General features: G+C 43.0%; 1 protein-coding gene across 1 annotated transcript in view; it reads left to right on the forward strand.

Moving 5' to 3' along the window:
* Positions 1–977: 977 nt before the first annotated feature.
* The window catches only part of SCML4 (Scm polycomb group protein like 4), a gene marked incomplete at its 5' end in the record, with an annotated part of 99,163 nt that continues 79,888 nt past the window's right edge, over positions 978–20,252 (forward strand). Inside the window, 2 exon segments of the mRNA XM_079146312.1 lie at positions 978–991; positions 993–1,156. Of these exon segments, the coding sequence (XP_079002438.1) occupies positions 978–991; positions 993–1,156 (178 nt within the window).

Raw genomic sequence — 20,252 nt, forward strand, 5'->3', positions numbered from 1 at the left:
TGGTTGATATTTAGTCCTGGCTGAACATGCTTGCAGCCCATCCTCAGGAATAAGGCTGTGTGGGCTGCGTTTCATCTTGTAGGAAATACTTGTGACTACCCCAGAATCCTGAGTGAATGAAATGGGCTACAGGGAGCCTTGCTCTATTTTGCAAAAGGAAACAAGAAAAAGTCCCTTTACCAATATAAACTGATTTGTCCCAGAGAAGGCAGCAGGGCATTGAGGATGGATAGTAGCCCTTTTCTTGCATAAGGGACATCCACCCTACGCAGACTGCAAACATATTTGGGAGTATAGAAACACTTATGCTCTTACACACACAGATGTGGAGCCAAAGTCAGGGCTTAGTGTTAATGACCTGTGCACAGGTGTTATAGGCAGCTGCAGAGTTAATATGTACAGCTATGGTGTGTTCACCTGCATAGGCTCACTCCTCTGGCCAACACACAGGCTCTCCTGAATGATGATGTCGTTGGAACATTTCCCTTTTTTTTTGTCTGAAGTGAAACACTCACTCTGTCAGATCACCACTATCTTACAAGCCCAGTGTTGGCCCTCACTGCTGTAGGACTGGGACAAAGAGATGATGTTACAGTCTGGTTTCTATGGCAACAGAGGAGGGGTAATGAAAACTGAAATGTTGGAAACACCCATTCTGACAATTGTGACATAATTCAGGTTATTACAAGGACGTAACTACCAAAGAAGCAGAAGTGTCATTACCTTGCAGCTCGTGTCGACAAAAAGCTACATTGCACATTTCTCTGAGTTGGGCTGCTAAGAGGAAGGAAACACGAAACACACACACGCACACACACAGGCCTCGTTTTCTGCATGTAAAATGTGTGTGTTCTTTAAAAGCCAGTGGTTGGCTGGTTTTCCGGACATGATGTGGTTGAAGCTGTCATCGTAATGGAAATTCATTGCTGTAGCTATGGTAAATCGAGTGTTCTGCCTGTGCTGAATGCATTAGTCTAATGAGATGTTTGCAGCCGGAGAGCAGGGCTGCTGGAGACTAACTGTGAGCTACTAGCACACGGGTGGAAGACAGCTTTTGCAATACTCGGTTTGCATGTGCCGAAAGTCATCTGTCTTCTGAGTCAACACTCCCGGCCTGGTCAACACCCTGATCAGGGCTCTGGTGAACAAGCTGTAGGTAAGGGAGATCCACAATTGGAGGGTGTGCCATTGACACGGGATCCTTCTCTTCTAGCCGTCAGCGTGACAGAATACCTATTCTAGTTTTTCTGGGTTGCAAGCCTGCCTCTATGGCAATGCACGGTGTCCTGCACTAAAACCACTGAGCCCAGCAGGTAAACTTCAGTTCCTCCTATGCAAAATACAATGTTTGCTTTCTTAACCAGGACCCAGGAAGGAAGATGTGGCATAGAACTATATGGTTTATAAATTTTGGATATATATACACATTTACTACGCTTTAACTCTGCATTTAAATATATAGAAAGTTACTTTCATTCCAAATGTGAACTCGAATAACCGGCTAGCTTTTTTCCACAATAATTTTTCTTTGCTCTGCTTTTTTAATTTAAAAAAAATTATAGTGTGTCCTGAGATTAAAATATCTATCTAAATTTTGATTATTAAAACTGGTATGCTATGAACAGTCGAAGTGTTGTTTTTAAGTTGAATTTTATCTTAAACATCCCGGATGGAATGTTTCGCGTGTCTTTGTGTTGGTTTCTCCTAATCTACCAGTCACAGATGAGAATAGTGTTTATTGTTGGTTGCTGGTTTTATTTAGATGACCATGGAGTGCCAGGGGTAGTTTTCCCAAGTTCAAGTACAAAGTCACCTCCTTCCCAGGTGGAGCACTGAGTGACCTGAACCAACCTCCACATGTTCCCCCTGGAGCCTGAGGTGTCCTCTCTGTGTCTCTTGGTGGGACAGGACCTGCCAGCGAGTGTGAGGTGCAGCTGTAGAGTAAATAATTTTACCAGAAACTGATGTGTTTGATCAGTTTTCTCTGCTATCTGTGACAGTAAATAAGAGGTGGTTGGTCGTGTTGCCTCTGGATTCTGTGACTGTTCTCAAGAGGATTAGAAAAATCAAGTTTCTGAGAAAGTGGCTCTTTAGTTGTCTCAGGCACTGTGGTTCTTGAGAAAGTCATCCAGGCGCTTCAGAATTGAGGTGTTTGTTGTGTACTCTGTTTTTTCTTCCTTTCCTACCACAGAAACAATTTTTGAAGAGTTAGGGACATAATTGCTTTTTGTTTTTGAGACTTTTTAAAAAAATAGATTATCTGGAGTAAAAATCATAAAAGTATAAAAATATAAAGGAACGCATAGAGTGTTTTATTTGCGTAGGACTCATTTTGTGTTGCTTGGTAGAACTATCTTGAAAACGGGGAGCGTTTGAACAGAACTGACTGTCAAAGCTCAAAATGTTAATGTAGAACCTCCGTTTTAGAGAAGTTGTTTGGTGGCTTCAAAATCTACCTTTTAAAAATATTTGTGGCATATTTTTAAAAATATGAATGTGTTTTCTTTAACTCTTTAAATCATGTATGGGGAGGAACTCTGATGGGTGCGATAAATTTATCTGTCTGCCTGATTTATGGAATTATTTTAAAAAGTGCAGATTCAACAAAAACCCAGTTCTTTTGTGTGTGACATGTTTAAGTTTCTCTCCTGTGCCACTCAAATGACTTTTGTTTTGTTGCACAAGAGAAAAAGCAAAGGAACCGTAATAACAAGACAAGAAAACAATAAAAGAAACAAGAGCACATCGCTTCCCGTTGTGTTTGCTTTTGGTGGTGTGTTTTCGCCAAGCGAAACCAGCAAAGCAGTTTCACTTTCTGGTCCTGGTCCCGGGGTGGGGGTCGCCGCTCGCCTCTAGCAGCAGGTAAGCTGAGCTGATCAACTGCTGGGAAACCAGCCAGATACAGTGACCCTGTCTTCAGAACTTGTGGCGTGAAAAATTCAAAAAAGTAATGACTATTAAAATGTTCAATAATATTTGCTTATGATAAAAAAAATTCAAGCAATACCCCCAAAGGATAAGGACAGAAATTTTACATTTTTAAAACTCTTAATGATGGGAAAACCACAAGCAGATTGCCTTAAAGTTCTTCTAATGCAGTGGCTTTTATTTAATCTCAATTCTAGATCTCAATTACTTCAAGTTGAAGGAAACATAACTGAAGTTCCCTGAAATCATAATAAGGAATGCTCAGTGAAGAATAACCTTTATGTTGTAAATCTGGGGAGTTAAATTTTAGAGCATTTCGCAGGTCTGTTTACAATTTTGCATGACTCAAGGGGCCATCACACACACGTATGTGTATCCCTTGTGACACGATCTTTAGAATAACATTTGGTCGGGACAGAGGTGGTGGCTGAAACTAAATTGTGTTGCTTACTGGGTCCCTGCAGACATTTTTTTTCCCTCCCAAGTTGGTGCCCTTAGAAGCCTTAGCATCACAGGTAGCTGCGTGTACTGCCCCAACAGTCCACAAGTCCTAAAAAGCAGCGGAGGGGACACTGCTCCTCTTTGGACTGGGGCTTCAGAATTCCAAGCACCTCCAGTTAACGTCTCCCACTGATGGTTGAGATTTTCTTTGGAGATGGAGAGGGAAAGGAAATGAAGAAAGACCCTCTTCCAATCTAATCATCAAGAAGCATAAACTCTAGTCTGATGTTTTTGGGGATGGTGCTTGTGAAAGCAGTCTCCTGGGGTGTGCACACAAGCTCCTTTCTGTTGGTGGGTGAATTTGACATTTCTAAGAAGGAGCTTTTAAAAAATGCATTCTCAGACATCTTATTTCTTAGTTCTGCCATCTCCTGAAAGGCTAGTTTGAGATTTACATGTTTTTAATTTTTCTTTTCTTTCTATCTTTTTTTTTTTTTTTTTTTTTTTTGCCTTCTAGGACAGACAGGTAAGGAGGGGCCAAGGGGATTTGAAACACTCTTGGGAGAAAAATCAAATAGTTTGGTACAAATATAATGTAACAGAAGCCACCAGGGTGTCTAGTAAATTACCCTAAATTTTAATTAATGAGTCACAAAAGCTACACCACAGGCTTTAAAAATTACCCCTTTATCAATAAGGTGATAATTAACTTTCTCTGGAATTAGCAATTCTCTGAGCCTCGGGCAGTAAGCAGCCTGGCAAGTTTTCTGGAATGCTGCCAAGTTTTAACAATTGGTCTTTTGGCAAACCCACTGGATTTTAATTCACACATCTATTGTGACATTTCCCAATGTGGTTCAAAGACCATTGGAATCACCCAAGTCACGTAAAATTTCTGAGCTCAAAAGAGTAGCTCAGAATGTTTGGATTGCATTTGAATCTGTCACTTTCTTTCTGCATTTTTCCTTTTCTACCTTTCCTCCTGAAAACCTCTGCATCTGCAGGAGTGCAGTCCTCTGGTCCCTCCTATAAATCTTGGCTGTAAATCTCTGTGGCGAATCCTGTCTTCACTGGTGCGCCCACGCCGGGTCCAGTGCCCTGGCTGCCAGCCCACGGGTGCTAAGTGTTTTCCGTTGTTGCCACGTTCGTCTCCTTTTCAGCTCTGGCAAGGATTTGTTCCCTCATATTTCTGCAAACTCTCACTCGTGGTTTGTCAGATGCTGAGATTTAGATTGAGAGTCAAAGAAGAGGAGCTGCGGGCGGGAGGGCCAGTTTGGATGTGCCTAGTCGGTTTGGAATTGAGTTTACCTTGATTTACATGGAGTAATGTCTGAAGGGGCATTTCAGAGCAGCCTGCACCATACAGACCTTTTAGACAGATAGACAAATGCACACACACACACACACACACACAACTTCCCAGTGCTGCTGGTCACTGGTGGGCAGCATTGAGGGGCAGCCCCATCGCGGCTGGCAGACAAGAGGTAAGGGATGCAAATCACCCTTCCATAAGTCACTGGCTTCTTCAGACGTTAGTCTTGCTGGGCTCCTGCTTCTCTCAGCCAAGACACTTGGCCAGGATGGGAAACTAGTGACAAGACTTCCTGCTGGGTTAGTCAGGTGGTTCTGACAGAAACAAGAACGTTCCTGCCTTTGGGCGGGTGGGGTAGAGACCAGCAGCAAGCAGCACTTGGGCTTTCTGGAATAAATAAGCGCTTGCAATCAGGAGGGTCCCTTTCCCACGCTGAGGAGATAAAACACCTCTCTTGCTTCTTGGGATGATTGTTTCTTGGGCTACTGTTTGAAAGCAGAAAGGAATCTATCACCCTGTGGCAGTCCTTCAGTATTAAGCTGAAAAGCCATTCCACTGAGTCTGCGTGACACCCTGGAGTCATGGGAATGTGTTCTCAGATCTACACTGCAGTCTGCCCTGGCATTACTATGGTTTGAACCAGTTGTATCACTTGAGTTTGATAGAGAATCCAGCGATGTGAAACCATGTGTACTCTTCTTTGCTCCCCCAGCTCAGTCACACTCTACCTAAATTTTTGTTTGTGGAGGGGCAGGTGTGCTTTTCTTCTTTCTGGGAGCTGCAGTTGTTGATCAGAACTTGGTTCCACCGATGCTGATTTTCAAGAATGATTGCACCTTCCTGCAGTCAGGTGTCATCTGCCTTAGCAAGGCTGAGAGTGAGCCATCTTGCTTTCTCCAGAAGGCACACAACACAGAAGCAGAGGAATGGAGTTGGCTGTCATGGGAACATTAATGTGCCAGGGAAAAATAGTGTCAGTGCTGTACTTTGAAAGGTGGTGATGTTGTCTGCCCTGTGATGGTGACTCAGCTTTTGGGAGCTGAATATTTGGAAACAAAAGCCTTTGCCCCTTTTCTCTTTCTGTGCTGATTATTGTAGAGCAAACAGCTCTCGTTCTTCCAAGACAGAAATACATGGTTTGAAAGTAATCCTAAAGAATGTGCAGCCTTTTGTGAAGATAGGTACTACAGTTGGGGACAAATGCTGAACTGGGCAAAGAATTACCCCAACTGGGTCCAAGTCCAGCAGGGAAAATGGCACCAAACAAAGAGATACCATAATAAAATACAGTGGAGGGCACTATTCCTTCTCCTTTCCAATGAGGATATGGCAATTCCTCTCCTTCGCATGTCTGCAGGTGCACCTTAGAAAAGATTCAATAATAGCTGACAGTAGCACATGGCTCTCAGCTTCTAGATCTATGGATCCTTTCCTTTGGGCATTGAAGGGAAGACTTCCTCCTTTTCCTACATCTTTTGTCCTTAGGTCATCCTGGGACATCATTGCTCTGATGAGAAAACCAGGGTTGAACACCAGGAGTGTGTTTTTCCTTGGTGTCCATCCAGAACCAGGTCTGGAGCCCTCTCCCAGCCCCATGTGTCCTCTGATGGCTATGTCTGAGGTTCTGCCTTGGATACAGCTTCCAAGCTGGCCTGAGACTGGCCTCAGGATCTGCATCCTGTTTTGACAGGCAACCCTTGTCTTGGCGAACGAGGAAAGGAAGAACTGAAGAGAAAAACACAAAGTGTAAGCCAGTTCTGAGGCATTCATGCTTCTGGTTTTGGAGCCAGAATTTGGAGGTCATGTGACTTCAACAATTCCTTTGGGTGGAACCATTTCTGAGCTTCTATAGAACTATAAGCATCATTTTCTTTCCTCATGGCCTTTCAAAAAAGAGGCTGACCTCTTCCCCCCACAGTTGTTTTGGATCAAGTGCCCTCATTTTTGGGAAATGATGATGAGATGAAAACTTTATCAATCAGCTGTTAACACAGGCTGTTTATTCCAAAGAGACTAACTCAAGACAGTCTCATAAAGCACTGACTCTGTTGATCAGTGGAGAACTCCTCTGTGGAAGTACGTGTCCACGTGTTTTAGTTGTGAGCAGTCTGTGGTCACTGGTTATATCTGAGCAAGTTTGATTCATGCTGTTGCCATTGTTACATGTACTAGGGGAGTTCACCATGGGATTCAGGGGTCAGTCCAGTGGTCTTTCGTGTGTTGCCCCTTGTATTGGGAGTTCTCCCTTTTAGATGCCAAAGTGTGCTTGAGCATATTTGAATGAATAACTTTTAAGACATCATTTCCATAAAAGCTTCAAGTGGATATATATACATATATATGTATATATATACATACATATATGTGTGTGTGTGCCCATTACCAACAAAGCTTAGAAATAGTGGGAGAAACTGGTTCTAATGCCTCCAATCACCACCCACAGTGTGAAAATACAGCTTCTGTTGTAAGTATTTGTAACATAATGAATATTAAATACTCACCATAAATAAAGAGGGCAAATGGTATGGTGGGGCTGTGTTGGCGTCTGATGTGGAAATGGTTAATTGGTCCCAGAGTGAGAGGCTGCACAAGTGTGTGTTGCTTTAATGAGACCAGGTGAGTATAAACTCTCCTCAGGGATGTGAAGTCAGAAACTCGGTTTGGGGTATGATGTGTGTAAGAATGTGTGGGGGCCAGTGTCCTGGGGTAGCATAGAGGACGGGTCCTTTCTTTCTGTTGTCCTCCCTTAGGGAAGTTAGAAGTCATTTGGCACGAACCCAATGAAGAATAAAGCAACTTGAACTGTCCTTATAGCAAAGTGAGGAAAAAGTACCTTAAAAAGATTTGTTGGATATACACTTCTGTGGAAGCAGCCGAAATCTATTTTCAGATCAAGTGCTAATATATATTATATATTTCTGAAATTGGTCAGATTATTTCTTAAGACTGTATTTGACCTTTTCATGCCTGAAGAGAAAACATTTTAGTAGGACCAAGAACCTCACAGATTTTTATCAGAGGACATTGTGACGTTTTGTGGCTTTGTGAACAAAGCTAAGGAAACCCAGGCCTCCCTTTGGTGCAGATTTCCTGTATTCTGCTCGTGTTCCTTGTACAGTGACTACCAGTTTCCAGGGGTTTTCTTTCTCAGTCCTCAGAACATAGATTTAGGGCAGGATAAGGAGAATTTGTGTGGGGCCCATGGATCCACTTAAGTCCCAGACATGTTACTTCTCTATAAAAGTTAAAAAGTTAAAATAATGACCAAAATGGTGACCTTGAGAGTAAAACATCTGACAATTGAAGGAAGAGAGAAAAGTAAAAACCTACTCTTGGAGCAGGGGTCTACAAGTGAATCCCAGATTCTCAGACGGAAGGGGTTTGAAGGTATCCCTCCCAGAACAAGGTCAGGCCTCTACCTTTCCATTGTTAGGGTACTCCAGTTGTCAACAAGGGTAACTTTTCCCTTCTGCACTTCCCCTACCTTTATTCTCTGGCAACTACTTCTTCTGAGGACCCACTTTATCCTCAGAGCTGCACAGAATACATCTAAATTGAGCAACATGGATTCCGATTCCAAAAGGCCAGTTGATTGGCTACCAGTGTGGTCGGGGTCAGTACAGGGTCGTCCCTGAACTTCCCGGATCCTCTCTTCCTTCCTGGGGATGGATCTCCTTGTCAGCCCCCTCCCCCCATCACCCAGGGTCTAAAAGAAAACAATATTGAGAAGGGCATAGCAAACCTGAAGTGCTATACAAATGGTCACAAATCCATGCTTGCATTTATTGAGTGTCATATACTCAAGGAGGCTGAGGGAAGCTAACTGTGCTTATCTTACTTAACTTGTTTAACGCACACAGGAAGTCAACATGGGAAGGTTTGTTTTTATCTCCATCACACAGGTGGGGAAACTGAGTCTTCCACGACAGAGCTTGTTGAGGACCACGTGGCTGTTTAAAGTTTGCCAAGTCTTTTCTAGTTTGAAAAGTGGATTGGGGATTTCACCTGCAGGAGCTGAGGAGAAAGAGCTCATTCATACCTCAGAGCCAGCTGCTCCTGCTCAGCCAGACTGGGCAGTTCCAGGACCAGCAGGTTCCAGAAAGGAAATGATTCCCTGGTGTTTCCACTTGAAAAGGCAGTTTTGGTCCACAGCAAACTTTTCTTTTTTAAAGCAGTGGGCTCTCAGTCTTGTCAGACTCAACCTCCCTTTTTATTACGAACATTTTTAACACCTTGTTTACAAGCCTGAGGTGAAATTCCCAGATAATATAACCTGCCCCTACCTGTCATTTAAGAAAAATTAGGGATGGGGGTATAGATCAGTAGTAGAGTGCTCGCCTAGCATATGAGAAGCTCTTGGTTCAATCCCCAGTATAAAAATAAAAGAAAGAAAAATTAATATGATGTCATAATTGAAATATAAATGGGAATGAAAACAAAGTAATTCATAACTCATTCTGGTGCTGGTGACCTACTTCCCACTCCCTGTAATGTCCAGAGTAAGCTACTCCTGCCCCCCACCCCAAAGTGTATACAGTTACGATCAAAAGTATGCATTTTCAGGGAGTACTGTTATTTTAATAAATATGTGTTTAATTTTATGTGATCAGGTGCTAATAGTTGTTCCCAGAAACTCTGAGTGGAGCTACGCCTTCCAGTGCAGTCTAAAACAGATAACATGAGCCACTTGTGACACAGTTTTCCAAAATGATAACTCTTAGAATTCTGGACAAAATAAAGAACTGTCTTCTTTCATTGTATACACTAATTGCATTCTTGAAAAATAAAGTCTATAATTGAGTAGAAATACATTGCTATGGTTTCGATATGATTTGAGTGTGTCCCCCAAAGTTTCATGCACTGGTGGCGGTGTTGTGGTGGTGGGGCATTTAAGAAGGGGGTCTAATGCAAGGTAATTAGGTCATTGGTGCTGCTGTTGAAAGGGATTAGTGTAGTTCTTTTAGGACCCTAGTAAGTTTCCAAAAAACCCCTCTGCAGAGAATACTGTTATCCCTGCTGAACATCTATGGAACAGAGCACGCTACCCTGTCATTCTCTTACCCTATACCACCTCTCCAAGCACCTGATTAATCAATGATCCCTGAGCCACGATACAAGAAATGCAGCTCCCCAGAGGCTGGCATGCTGTGAGAAGCCAAAGCCACACACAGAGATCTTGGAGTGGGCCCTCCAGGCCCAGCCACCCTGTGGATGCCACACAGATGCCGAACTGCCTCATTAACTTTTTCCTAAATTCCTGACCCACAAAGTGGAGACATACACTAAGCCACAAACTTTAGAGGAGTTTTTAATGTAGGAACTGGTATCACAATACAGTAATGGCATTCTATTACTTTGTGTATTATTTTGATGCCTTAGAAAGAAGGATTTTACTACTTAAAAAGGAAGGTAAAATTCACTATAAAATATAGTTAATATCCATTTGGTAAGCATAGAAATGAGAGGCAAAAATTTGCTCCATGATCAGTCTACAGACCTACTCCCCACCCTCACCCAAAAGGGTATGCAGTTAGAATCAAAAGTATGCATTTTCAGGGAGAACTATTAATTTAATAAATATGTGTTTAATTTTATAGTTAGTATACACACACACACACACACGTGTGTGTGTGTGTGTGTGTGTGTGTGTGTATTCCCCCTCTCCCCAGGGTTTGAACCCAGGGGCAATTAACGACTGAGCCACATTCCCAGCTCATTTTTACTTTTTGTTTTGAGACAGTTCTCACTAAATTTTTTAGGGCCTTACTAGGTTGCTGAGGCTGGCTTCGAACTTGCAATCCTCTTGCCTCAGCCTCCAGAGTTGCTAGGATTACAGGTGTGCACTACCACACCTGTCTTATAGTTAGTATATAATTATATTTTTAACAATGAATATGTGATTTGAATTTATGCAAGTGAAAAGGTTTCATAAAAAATGTGTTTACTTTTGCTGGGTAAGGTGGCATGCACCTCCCAGCACTTGGGAGGCTAAGGTAGGAGGATTGTTTGAGTCCAGGAGTTTGAGACCAGCCTGGGTAACATAGTAAGATACTCTCTCTCTCAAAAAACAAAAAAGTATTTATTTAAATAGACTGCATCAGATTTAGTAAATACTTTTAGTATTTAGAAGGTACATTAGCCAGGATTCTCCAAAGAAACAGAACCAACAGAAAGTGTATCCATAAAGAGATCTATTTTAAGGAATTGGTTCATGTGGTTTTTGGAGATAGACAAGCCCTATAATCAGCACTAGGCAACCTGAATGCCTAGGAGAACCTGTGATATGGTGCCAGTCCCAAAGCCAGCAGGCTTGATATTCAAGAGCCAATGTTTCAGTATGAGTCTGAAGATAGTGGAGAAAACATAATGGACAGCCCATTAGAAAAATATCCTTGCTGGTGACTGTAGTTCTGGGGATGTGTGAGCCACCCTTCAGATTTCCAGAGTTCTCTTGGAGCTTGGAGTTTTCCAGCAATCTACACCCGGCCCTCATGTTCTTTGCCAGTGCCTTGGGCTGCCTAGAGCTCTGCAGCTGCACTTGAGACTCTTTCACAGGATCACAGCAAGCCTGGTCCCCTAGTGAGAGAATGTCTGCTCAGGGAGTTGGGGTTGTCACAAACCCTGTCTCACTATTTTATGTGAATTTTGGCTCAGCGGTGACCAAGTGCAGCTGCTTAGCAGCTTGGATGTGATGTACAAGATATGATGTCATAGGAACTGTGACAAACCCATGTCTCACAGCCATGAAGGGAGCTGGACATTTTCATGTCACCCTCGGAGCCTCGCTTGTTTAGACAATGTTGTGTGGCACCATCAATCTTATTCACCCACAGCCCACGCTGTGGATTTGTGTCCCACCTACCCCCAGAAGCAGGATAAAAGAACTTTAGGTCAGTGGTTTTATCTTCAGCCTCTTTAACTAGAGATGTCATCATAGAACAGAATATCAGCGGTGGGAGTCCTCAGTGGGATTGAAGAAGACATTTCTGTGACTTTGGGCTGTTGTTTTTTGTTTGGGGAATTTGGGCCAGTGCCAGCTCAACCAAAATGCTGTAGATCAGCTTGTGTCTGAGACCAGGTTGGAAGTTTCCACCCCGGAAAATGAGGAAACATGGTGGGACCAGGGAGAGTAGGAGGAGTAGGTGGATTCAGAAAGAAAAATGAGGAACACCAAGAAGCTCAACATGCAATAAAGAAAACAAGCAAATTCACAGCAATGTGTTGCATTTATTCCGATGGTATATTTACAGGATAAAAGCAGTAAAATGTTTCCCATGTTAAAGAAGAAAACATATTCATAGTTTTTATAGGGATTTTTTAGGGCTGCCCCCCTCAGAATGGGGGGCTGAAACAAGAGAAATTTGTCTTCTCACAGTTCTGGAGGCTGCGAGTCCAAGATCAAGGTGTCAGTAGGGTTTTCCTGAGGCCTCTCTCCATGGCTTCAGAGGGCCGCTCGCTGTGTCCTCACATGACTTCTTCTCCATGTGTGCATCCCTACTATCTCTTCCTCTTCTTTAAGGCTCCAGTTCTATTGGATAAAGGCCCCACCCTTGTGACCTCATTCAATCTTAATTACCTGCCTAAAGGCCCTACCTCCAAATACAGTCACATTGGGTGTGAATGGGGGTTAGTGGGGTGGGGAACAAGTCAGTCTTAAGTGCTTAAGATTTCATTTAGATGTTACCAGCTACCTCCCTGTAAGCTATTATTTTAGTCAGTTTTTCACAGCTGAACTGACAAGAACAATTTTAGAGGAGGAAAAGTTTATTTGGCACTCATGGTTTCAGAGGTCTCAGTTCGTAGACGACCAACTCTATTGCTTTGGGCCCAAGGTGAGGCAGAACATGGTGGTGGAAAAGTGTGGAGGAGGAAAGTAGCTCAGGACATGGTGACCAGGAAGCAGAGAGAATATTTAGTTTACCAGGGATCCTAAAGGCATTACTTCAGTGACCTATCTTTTGCTAGCCTGACCCTGCCCTCCTTCAGTCACTACCCAGTTAATCCTATCAGTGGATTAATGCACTGATTAGGTTTAGCTCTCGTAACCCATCATTTCACCTCTGACCTTTCTTGCATTGTCTCACACATGAGCTTTTGGGGGGATACTTTTTATCTAGATCATAACAACTATCAATGGCAAGCCTTTCTGATAGTGGTCTCATCTCTTATTGAACATGAACAATTCTTGGAATTTTAGGGCAGTCACATTCCTGTTACACTCACTTCAGGCAGCCAAGAGATTCACTTCCAACTGTCCCCCAGTGCAGAGAAAGTAGTCTTGATGTCCCCAAATCCCTTTTAAAAGGAAGTTAGAATTTCTCCTTATCCCCTCTCTCCACTTCTGCCCCTCTCCTCCCTCCACAGTACAGGTTCACAAAACCCTAAAATTGATGAACCCCAACAAGAGGGATTGTACTAACAGTGTTAGTCTTGTACTCCAGAACTTATGCTAGCTGAGTCAGGTCCCTCTGTGTATCCTATCCTACCTTTCCCAGAGGTCAGTATACAGCCTAAAATGCTTAAGGCACCAATTGGAAGGGGAATTCTTGAGGATGTGGGTTCTATTTAAGTGAAAATTATTAATCCAATTTTGAGTAGGTTTTCTTGAACTTATCAACCTGGGGTTTTCCTCCAGTTCTTAAGAGATTAACTTGCTGAAATGGGTAATAATTATTAGGGCCTGAGTTTTAAAACTGATCTTCTAAAATTGGATTGCCTCCCCTTGAGCTGGTTAACAAGCCTCGAGGCCTGGAGCCTGAGATGCCCTGAGTTAAATGTCTCCCTGCATCAACGACAGTGCCAGGGCTAGGATGAAAGTCCGGCATTCCTGAATCTCAGGGCCAAGCCATTGTCAACACAAACCTGTTAATATGAAGACACCTTAATTTGAGGAGAGGGCAAGATATGATTGAGAATGGAGAGGTTTGAAAATGCATTTCTTGTATGACTCAAACCCACACACTTGTGGGTGTGAATCGAGTTTGACTCTGGCTTGACACTGTTATGGGTGACATTCCACACACTGGTAGAAGCTTGAGAGAGTCACCTTACTTCTCGACCAGTGATTTTCCTGGGGTCTTGGAAGGTGACTTTTTTTATCCACATGCCACACAGTGATACCCACAACTGAAGATTTCCAGTACATTCTGGGCCCCATCTGGTGGGGCAGGCAGTGTGCCTCAGGTCATAGTAAGAAAAGTGAAAGTGAGCACCCTGGGCTTTGGGTTCTTACCAACAGTGGCAGCCTCTGTGCTTCCTCATACCACCCAGCAGAGAGGAATCAAGACAGCCTCCAGGATCGAGCTAGTGCCAACAGAGGCCAGCACCAGGGCTCTGCCCCATTAGCCCAGGAACAGCCTCTGCTTGTTAACGCCCCTTCCCCACTGACCATGGCCATGCTGCCTGGTGTAGAGAGTTGCTCCCTATGTTTTCTGGATTCATAAATGGATATATGGACAGAAGGGGAGATGGGCTTGCTTGGCTAGCCCCACTGAGCTCCAATTTGGAATTTCAACTGTTTTAATGGATATCCCTGCCTACATCTTCCACAGAAACCCTAAACTCACCAGTTCCAAAACCAGACTCATCATTTACCCCTTTCTCATTTGAATATTCTTTCTTTGTTAAATGTATAACTGCTCTCCAGTTATCCAAGATAAGTTTTAGAATCCCAAACTGTCCTATGCCTTCAAGTTGGAAAATAAGTCTCATGATGCTATTTTCCAGAAAGTTTCTTGCATCCCCTTTCTCCCCTTTTCCTCTGTTGCTCTTGCTCAGATCCTCATAGCACCCTTTTTGGGGACCACAGTCATGTCACTTCTGCTCTGCCTCTTTGCCTCTAGTTGCTTCTTCTTGTAACCCTCCTTATGCATTGCTTCAAGGATATCTGTAAGACACATATCTGATTATTTTGGTCTATTTGTGCTACTATGACAAATACCTTAGACTGGGTAATTTTTAAACACTAAAAATTCATGTCTTATGGTTCTGGAGCCTGGGAAGTCCAAGATAATGTTGGCAGACTGGTACCTAGTGAGGGTTGCTCTCTGCTTCCAAGATGGTGTCTCGTTGGTGTATCCTCCAGGGGAGATGAATGCAGTGGCCTCATATGGCAGAGGGGATGGAAGGCAAGAGACTGCTCCCTTCAGTCTGAGCCCTTTTATAAAGGAGCAAATTCATGTGGATAGAGCCATCATGATTTAATCACCTCCTGAAGGTCACTCCTCCTAATACTGTTGCATCGGGGGTTAAGTTTCAACATGAATTTTGGAGGGGACACCATCATGCAAACCAGAACACTGGCACAGTCCGTCCTATTACCAATCTGAGAGTCCATTGCGTACATTAGTGGTTGTCAAATGTTTTGTCCATGCTTTCCATTATATCATCGCAATATCCATATATTACTCTAATACATATTGTTGAGTACACGTCCCCATTACATGTATATTCAGATCACATACAGACATACATGTTAGAGTGTTATACACATTATAAAACATGTGCAAAAATAGAAAAGGGCCACATGAGCCTGCCCTTCTCCACACATTTTCAAAGCCTCTGTATTTTTTTCATTTTTTTCTCTCTGCATCCTGGAATTCTCTTCTCTTGCTTCCCCATGTGATGAAATTTGTCCTTCAAGACCACTTCATATATAGTAGCCAGACTCTTAATCTTCTCTTGCTGCCGGATCTGAGAGTGTTTTTTCGGTTGGCATGGAGGAATGTATTGGGGTGTAGTTACCTCTTGTTGCCAAGAACAAATTGAAATAGTAACATATCTTTCCTTCCTTGTCAAACATTCCAAGAAGGATTTCCCCCTATTTTCTTGTTCTTCTGGGTAACATATGCCTCCTACAGACCAGCTAGGAAGCAGGCATTCAGACCTGAGGAGGGTGGGGAGTCATTTAGCAAGATGTGCAAAAGTAAACCTAATTCTGAACATCACGCAATTAGGCTAATGTGATTTAGAACAATGAGATCAGTGAAGTTTGTTTATTTTCCCTTCAGACTATAATTAATTCGTGGAAGTACTGTAGATTGTTAAATTTTAGTAAGGAATAATAGAACCATTCTTTGAAATAAAAGCAGTGGCAACAACCTAGTCATTTTACAGTAGTGTCAATGGAAGATAATTACAGTTGGAGAAAACTAGTCCCCAACAGCGCAAGAAGCCCAGCCGGCATCATCTCCAGCCCAGAGTCGCTGTGAACACAAATTGCAAACCAAGTTTCCATGGGCCACAGGGACGTGGTGAGGCATTTTGCCCATATAGCCAAGGAGACTGCTTAACTCACTTTTTAGATATTCCTGCCAATGTCGTACAGGGAATCACGCTAATAAATATGACAATAACGTTGTAATGGGGCAAGAAAGGCTGACACAGCGTTTTGTTAATTTGTGTTCAGCATTAGCCTGAGCTTTGTAACCCCTGAGCAATGAAACAGGAGCACATTGGTTCAGCTGTAGGCATTTTAATGAGAGGTCCTGGGAATATCTCTAGGCTGTGCAGCTGAATGAGACCTGTCCCCACCAAGCTTACCCAAGGCAGGCCTTCTTCCTGGCCCTCAGCAGTCATTAAGAGGTCTTGCCAGAGGCAGGGTCCTCGGGGAGGGGAGCAGAGTTTCCAGGAGGAGGAGGAGGCCTGATGGGCGAGTGTCCAACAGCAATTAGCTGCCCGGCTGTCAGCACCCAGAGTCCTTGTTTTAACGAAGTGGTGGCAAAGATTGACAGAAATGGCTTGACCCATGATGGATCCCAAAGCATTTTTTAAAAAGGTTTCTTTTACTCTTGCTACCTTTCGTAAATTGGCTTAAATACAATGTGAAAATAAAGACATCATAAATCAAAAGCTCTTGGCATACCTAGTCCCTGAAATTTATGGGTATTAAGCAGAAAAAGCTTAGGAACATTTCGCCAAATAATTCCCCCGTCCCTGAGGACTCATTTCATTTTCCTTCCTCTCTCCCCCAGTGCTGCTGTGGGCTTTCTGACTGCCAGCCAGCCCTGAGCCCAGGGCAGAGGAAGCCAGCGCCCCCATCAGGCAGGCTGCTTGGTTCTCACAGGTAGAGCCTGAATCTATACCCAGGTGTAGACACCACATGGGTAAAGAGCAGAGAACTGAGAGAAATGGCTGTCAGTTGCCCTGGGTCCTGGTAGTATAGTCAAACATGGCCAAGTCCATCAGCACTGGACCTTGTCCTAATCTCTTTCACTTTTAGTTCTGGGACTGGGAGATGAGGCTGAATGGAGGTTTGAGGCCCATAGGCCAGGATGGGAGACTTAATACTCAAAGCCAGCTATTTCTGTGATGGTTCAGGGACATGAATGCTGGCTTTGGAGACCTAATGTTAAGTACTTGAAGACCCAGTAAAGAGTACTGGGTCCCTCCAAAGACTAGTATGAAGGAACTCAGCCACTGTCATGTTCTGTCTGGTGGTCACTGCATCTCACTAAGTCAGTGGAGGTAGAAACTAGATGGTGGTGTTCCTCATGTCTGTTAGTGCATCAGTGGACTTGAAGTATAATTATGGGGCACCTGTGGTAGGTGAGTCACATGGAATAACTTACACAGCCTGTGCAGAGGGACAAGGACAGGTGAGAGTCCACTAGAGCAAGAAAGGGTCTCCAGTCCTTCAATGGGGACAGAAAAGAAAAGAAAAGAAAAGAAAAGGCTACTCTGCTTACACATCCTTCTGAGGCTGATAGGAATATTCAAGCCAAAAACTCATTCGTGGCCTTATGCTCTCTGATTCCCACTGGTCCTGGTTCTCCCCAGAGATAATGTCTGTCACATTCCAAAGCTATGATCCACATGGTCATTCAGAGCACAATATTTCAGAACCAGGCTGACTTCTCATCAGTTCTCCTTGCTGATGTTATGGCTGCTGTGTGCTTTTAGATCTGAGGGCCCATAAAATCGCTCACCACATATGTGAAACTTGACATCCCTCTTTGCTGAGCTAACTTGAAAATTTTATGGCTTAGAAGAACACAGAATCAAGTTGAAAATGTGGCTTTGGCTGGGTCTGAGCATAATCAGGGTTTTCAGGTGTAGTTTGACAGCTTTCATCTAACAGAAACATCAGACCCTGTAAAATCAGCCCAGTGTCAGAGTTCCAGGATGTTGTATGAAGTGGTCCTGCGGCCGTCGCTCACCTTTATTTAAACAGGGGTGTTAAAAAGGCAGGACATTCTGCCTTAAAGGACACGATCTCAGTCCTCCTCATAATTAGTAAGATGAGCATGTTTGGAAAGACTTTTCTCATTCATTCATATTTTCTTTATGTCTATTGACATGTCTGTATTTTAGGCACTGAATAGTCTAGTACTGTCCTAGAATAAAGGTGAAGGAAAGGAAGATGTGATCCTAGCCTTCACGAAGCTGATAGTCCAGAAGAGAGATTGGCAAACACTTTCTGCCCAAGTCCAGATAGAAAATGTGCTAGACTATGGGGGCCAGACGGTTTTGACTACAGCAGTCTTGATGGTGATTCCATGTCTCCAGCTCCTCCTTCAATTCTCTAGTCTCCCCCACCCCAAGCCTCTTGCTCTCACTCTTATTTCCCTCTACCTTTATCTCTTCACCTGTAGCACCAGTAGTAGTGTCTATGGCACACTTGATGGTGAGAAAGCCCCAGCTCAGACTCTAGCTGCCATTTAAAAAATCTGAGGCTGACTCCCTCCTTTCCTTTCCAGAAAAAGTAAACTCTTCCCCCGTTTTCGGGTTAACCTGTCTTACCTGAGACTCACTCCAACTCAAATACCTTCCCCCAAACATCTTCCAATCTGCTCTTTCCCTTGAACATCTCTATCTATCTATCTATCTATCTATCTATCTATCTATCTATCTATCTATCTATCATCTATCTATCTATCTATCTGTACCAGGGACTGAACCCAGAGGTGCTCAACCACAGAGCTGCATCCCTAGCCCTTTTTTATATTTTTATTTAGAGACAGGATCTTGCTAAGTTGCTGAGACTGGCTTCAAACCTGTGATCCTCCTGCCTCAGCCTCCTGAGTCACAGGGATTACAGGAATGCACCTGGCTTGAACATCCTTTCTTTCCCTTCTGTCTTGTTACACTTTGTCCACAAACACATCTAGGTCTCCTCTATTTAAAAGCCAAGCAGAAAAAGTGATGTTGAAAAGCAGGAAAGAAAACTTTAATCAACATGGCCTTACTGGGAAGGCAAAGCGAGATTCAGCATTCCAGTCCTGTCGCCAGGTTGTTGACATGAGCTTTAGGTTTACACAGAGGAAGAATTGGGCCTGGTGGCAAGGGTGAGAAGTCTGTGTCATTAAGCAGCCTTGGTCAAACTGTGGTCTGGTTGATTGTCCTTTCAGTTCTAGGTCTGTGAGCTAACTCAAGAGAAGTCTTTATCACTCAAGGGGGCAATTTCAGGTTTTTTATCCGTCAGACCTGTGATTGCTCCTGCTTGGGGGTGGGGGCAAGACTTGTAGGTGCCACTCTAGGGGTCTGAAGTGGGATGCTCAAATCTTGCCTCAGTCTTCAAGAGGGAAGAGATAGGTTAGGTAAATTTAGGGCTAGTAAACCTTGTATTGCTAGTTTTTGGATGAACCCTCCTTAAATGATTAACATGCCTACCTGCAGAGCTGAGCAGTGTCAGTTTAGTTTAATGCAGTAAAGAAGACATTTACAAAATAAAGGCAGAGATGCCCCACTTTATCCTACTTTTAACTACCCATTGGACACCTGCAGACCTAAATAGTCAATGTTTTAGCAAAGGCAACTTCTCTAAGTCTCTGCTAAAATATTGCAGTTGGAATCTGGCTCACATTCTCTCCTGGCCCCTCTGGACTCTCCTTTAGATACCCTGCATCTGAAAGGCACAAATTAAAATGGAGAAGCAGAGCCCTGGAGCTTATCTTGCCTTGGGGCCTGACCTCCAGCAACTGTAGGTATTCTGCCAGGACTTAACTTTGTAGCAGGCTTTCTAATTCTTTAATTACATTTTTGAGTTATACAAGTTGAGCACAAACACACATATTCAGATTTAAAATGAAAATTACAGAACCCATACATATTTTTGACTTTGTTATTGTTTTTCTATTGTGCTTTTTAGACCATTGGTTTTTGCTTATAATTTAATTGCTTCCTTCCTTTCAGTTACTATGACCTTAATTTGCTCTTCTTTTTCTACTTTATTAAGGTGAAACCTAAATAATTTATTTTAGATCTTTCTTATTTTCTAATATGAATATTTAAAGCCATAAGTTCTGCAATGTATTAGACACATCCAAAAATTTTTACTATGTTGGGTTTTTCTTTTCATTTTCCATCAGTTCCAAAATATTTTCTGATTTCTCTGATGATTTCTTCCTTAACCCAAAAGTTATTTGGTAGAGTATTTTAAAATTCACATAATTAGTATCTCACTGATTTCTGTTATTGACGTCTAAGTGTCCTTTCTGATCTGTCCTGAGAAATTTATTGAGACTTGTTTTATGGACCAGATTTTGGTCGATCTTGGTTAATGTTCCATTTGTATTTGATCTTTTTTTTTTTTTTTTTTTTTGGCAGTGGTGGGGATTGAACCCAGGGTCTT

This window comes from Sciurus vulgaris (genome assembly GCF_902686455.1).
Source record: "Sciurus vulgaris genome assembly, chromosome: 7".
Classification (NCBI taxonomy): domain Eukaryota; kingdom Metazoa; phylum Chordata; class Mammalia; order Rodentia; family Sciuridae; genus Sciurus; species Sciurus vulgaris.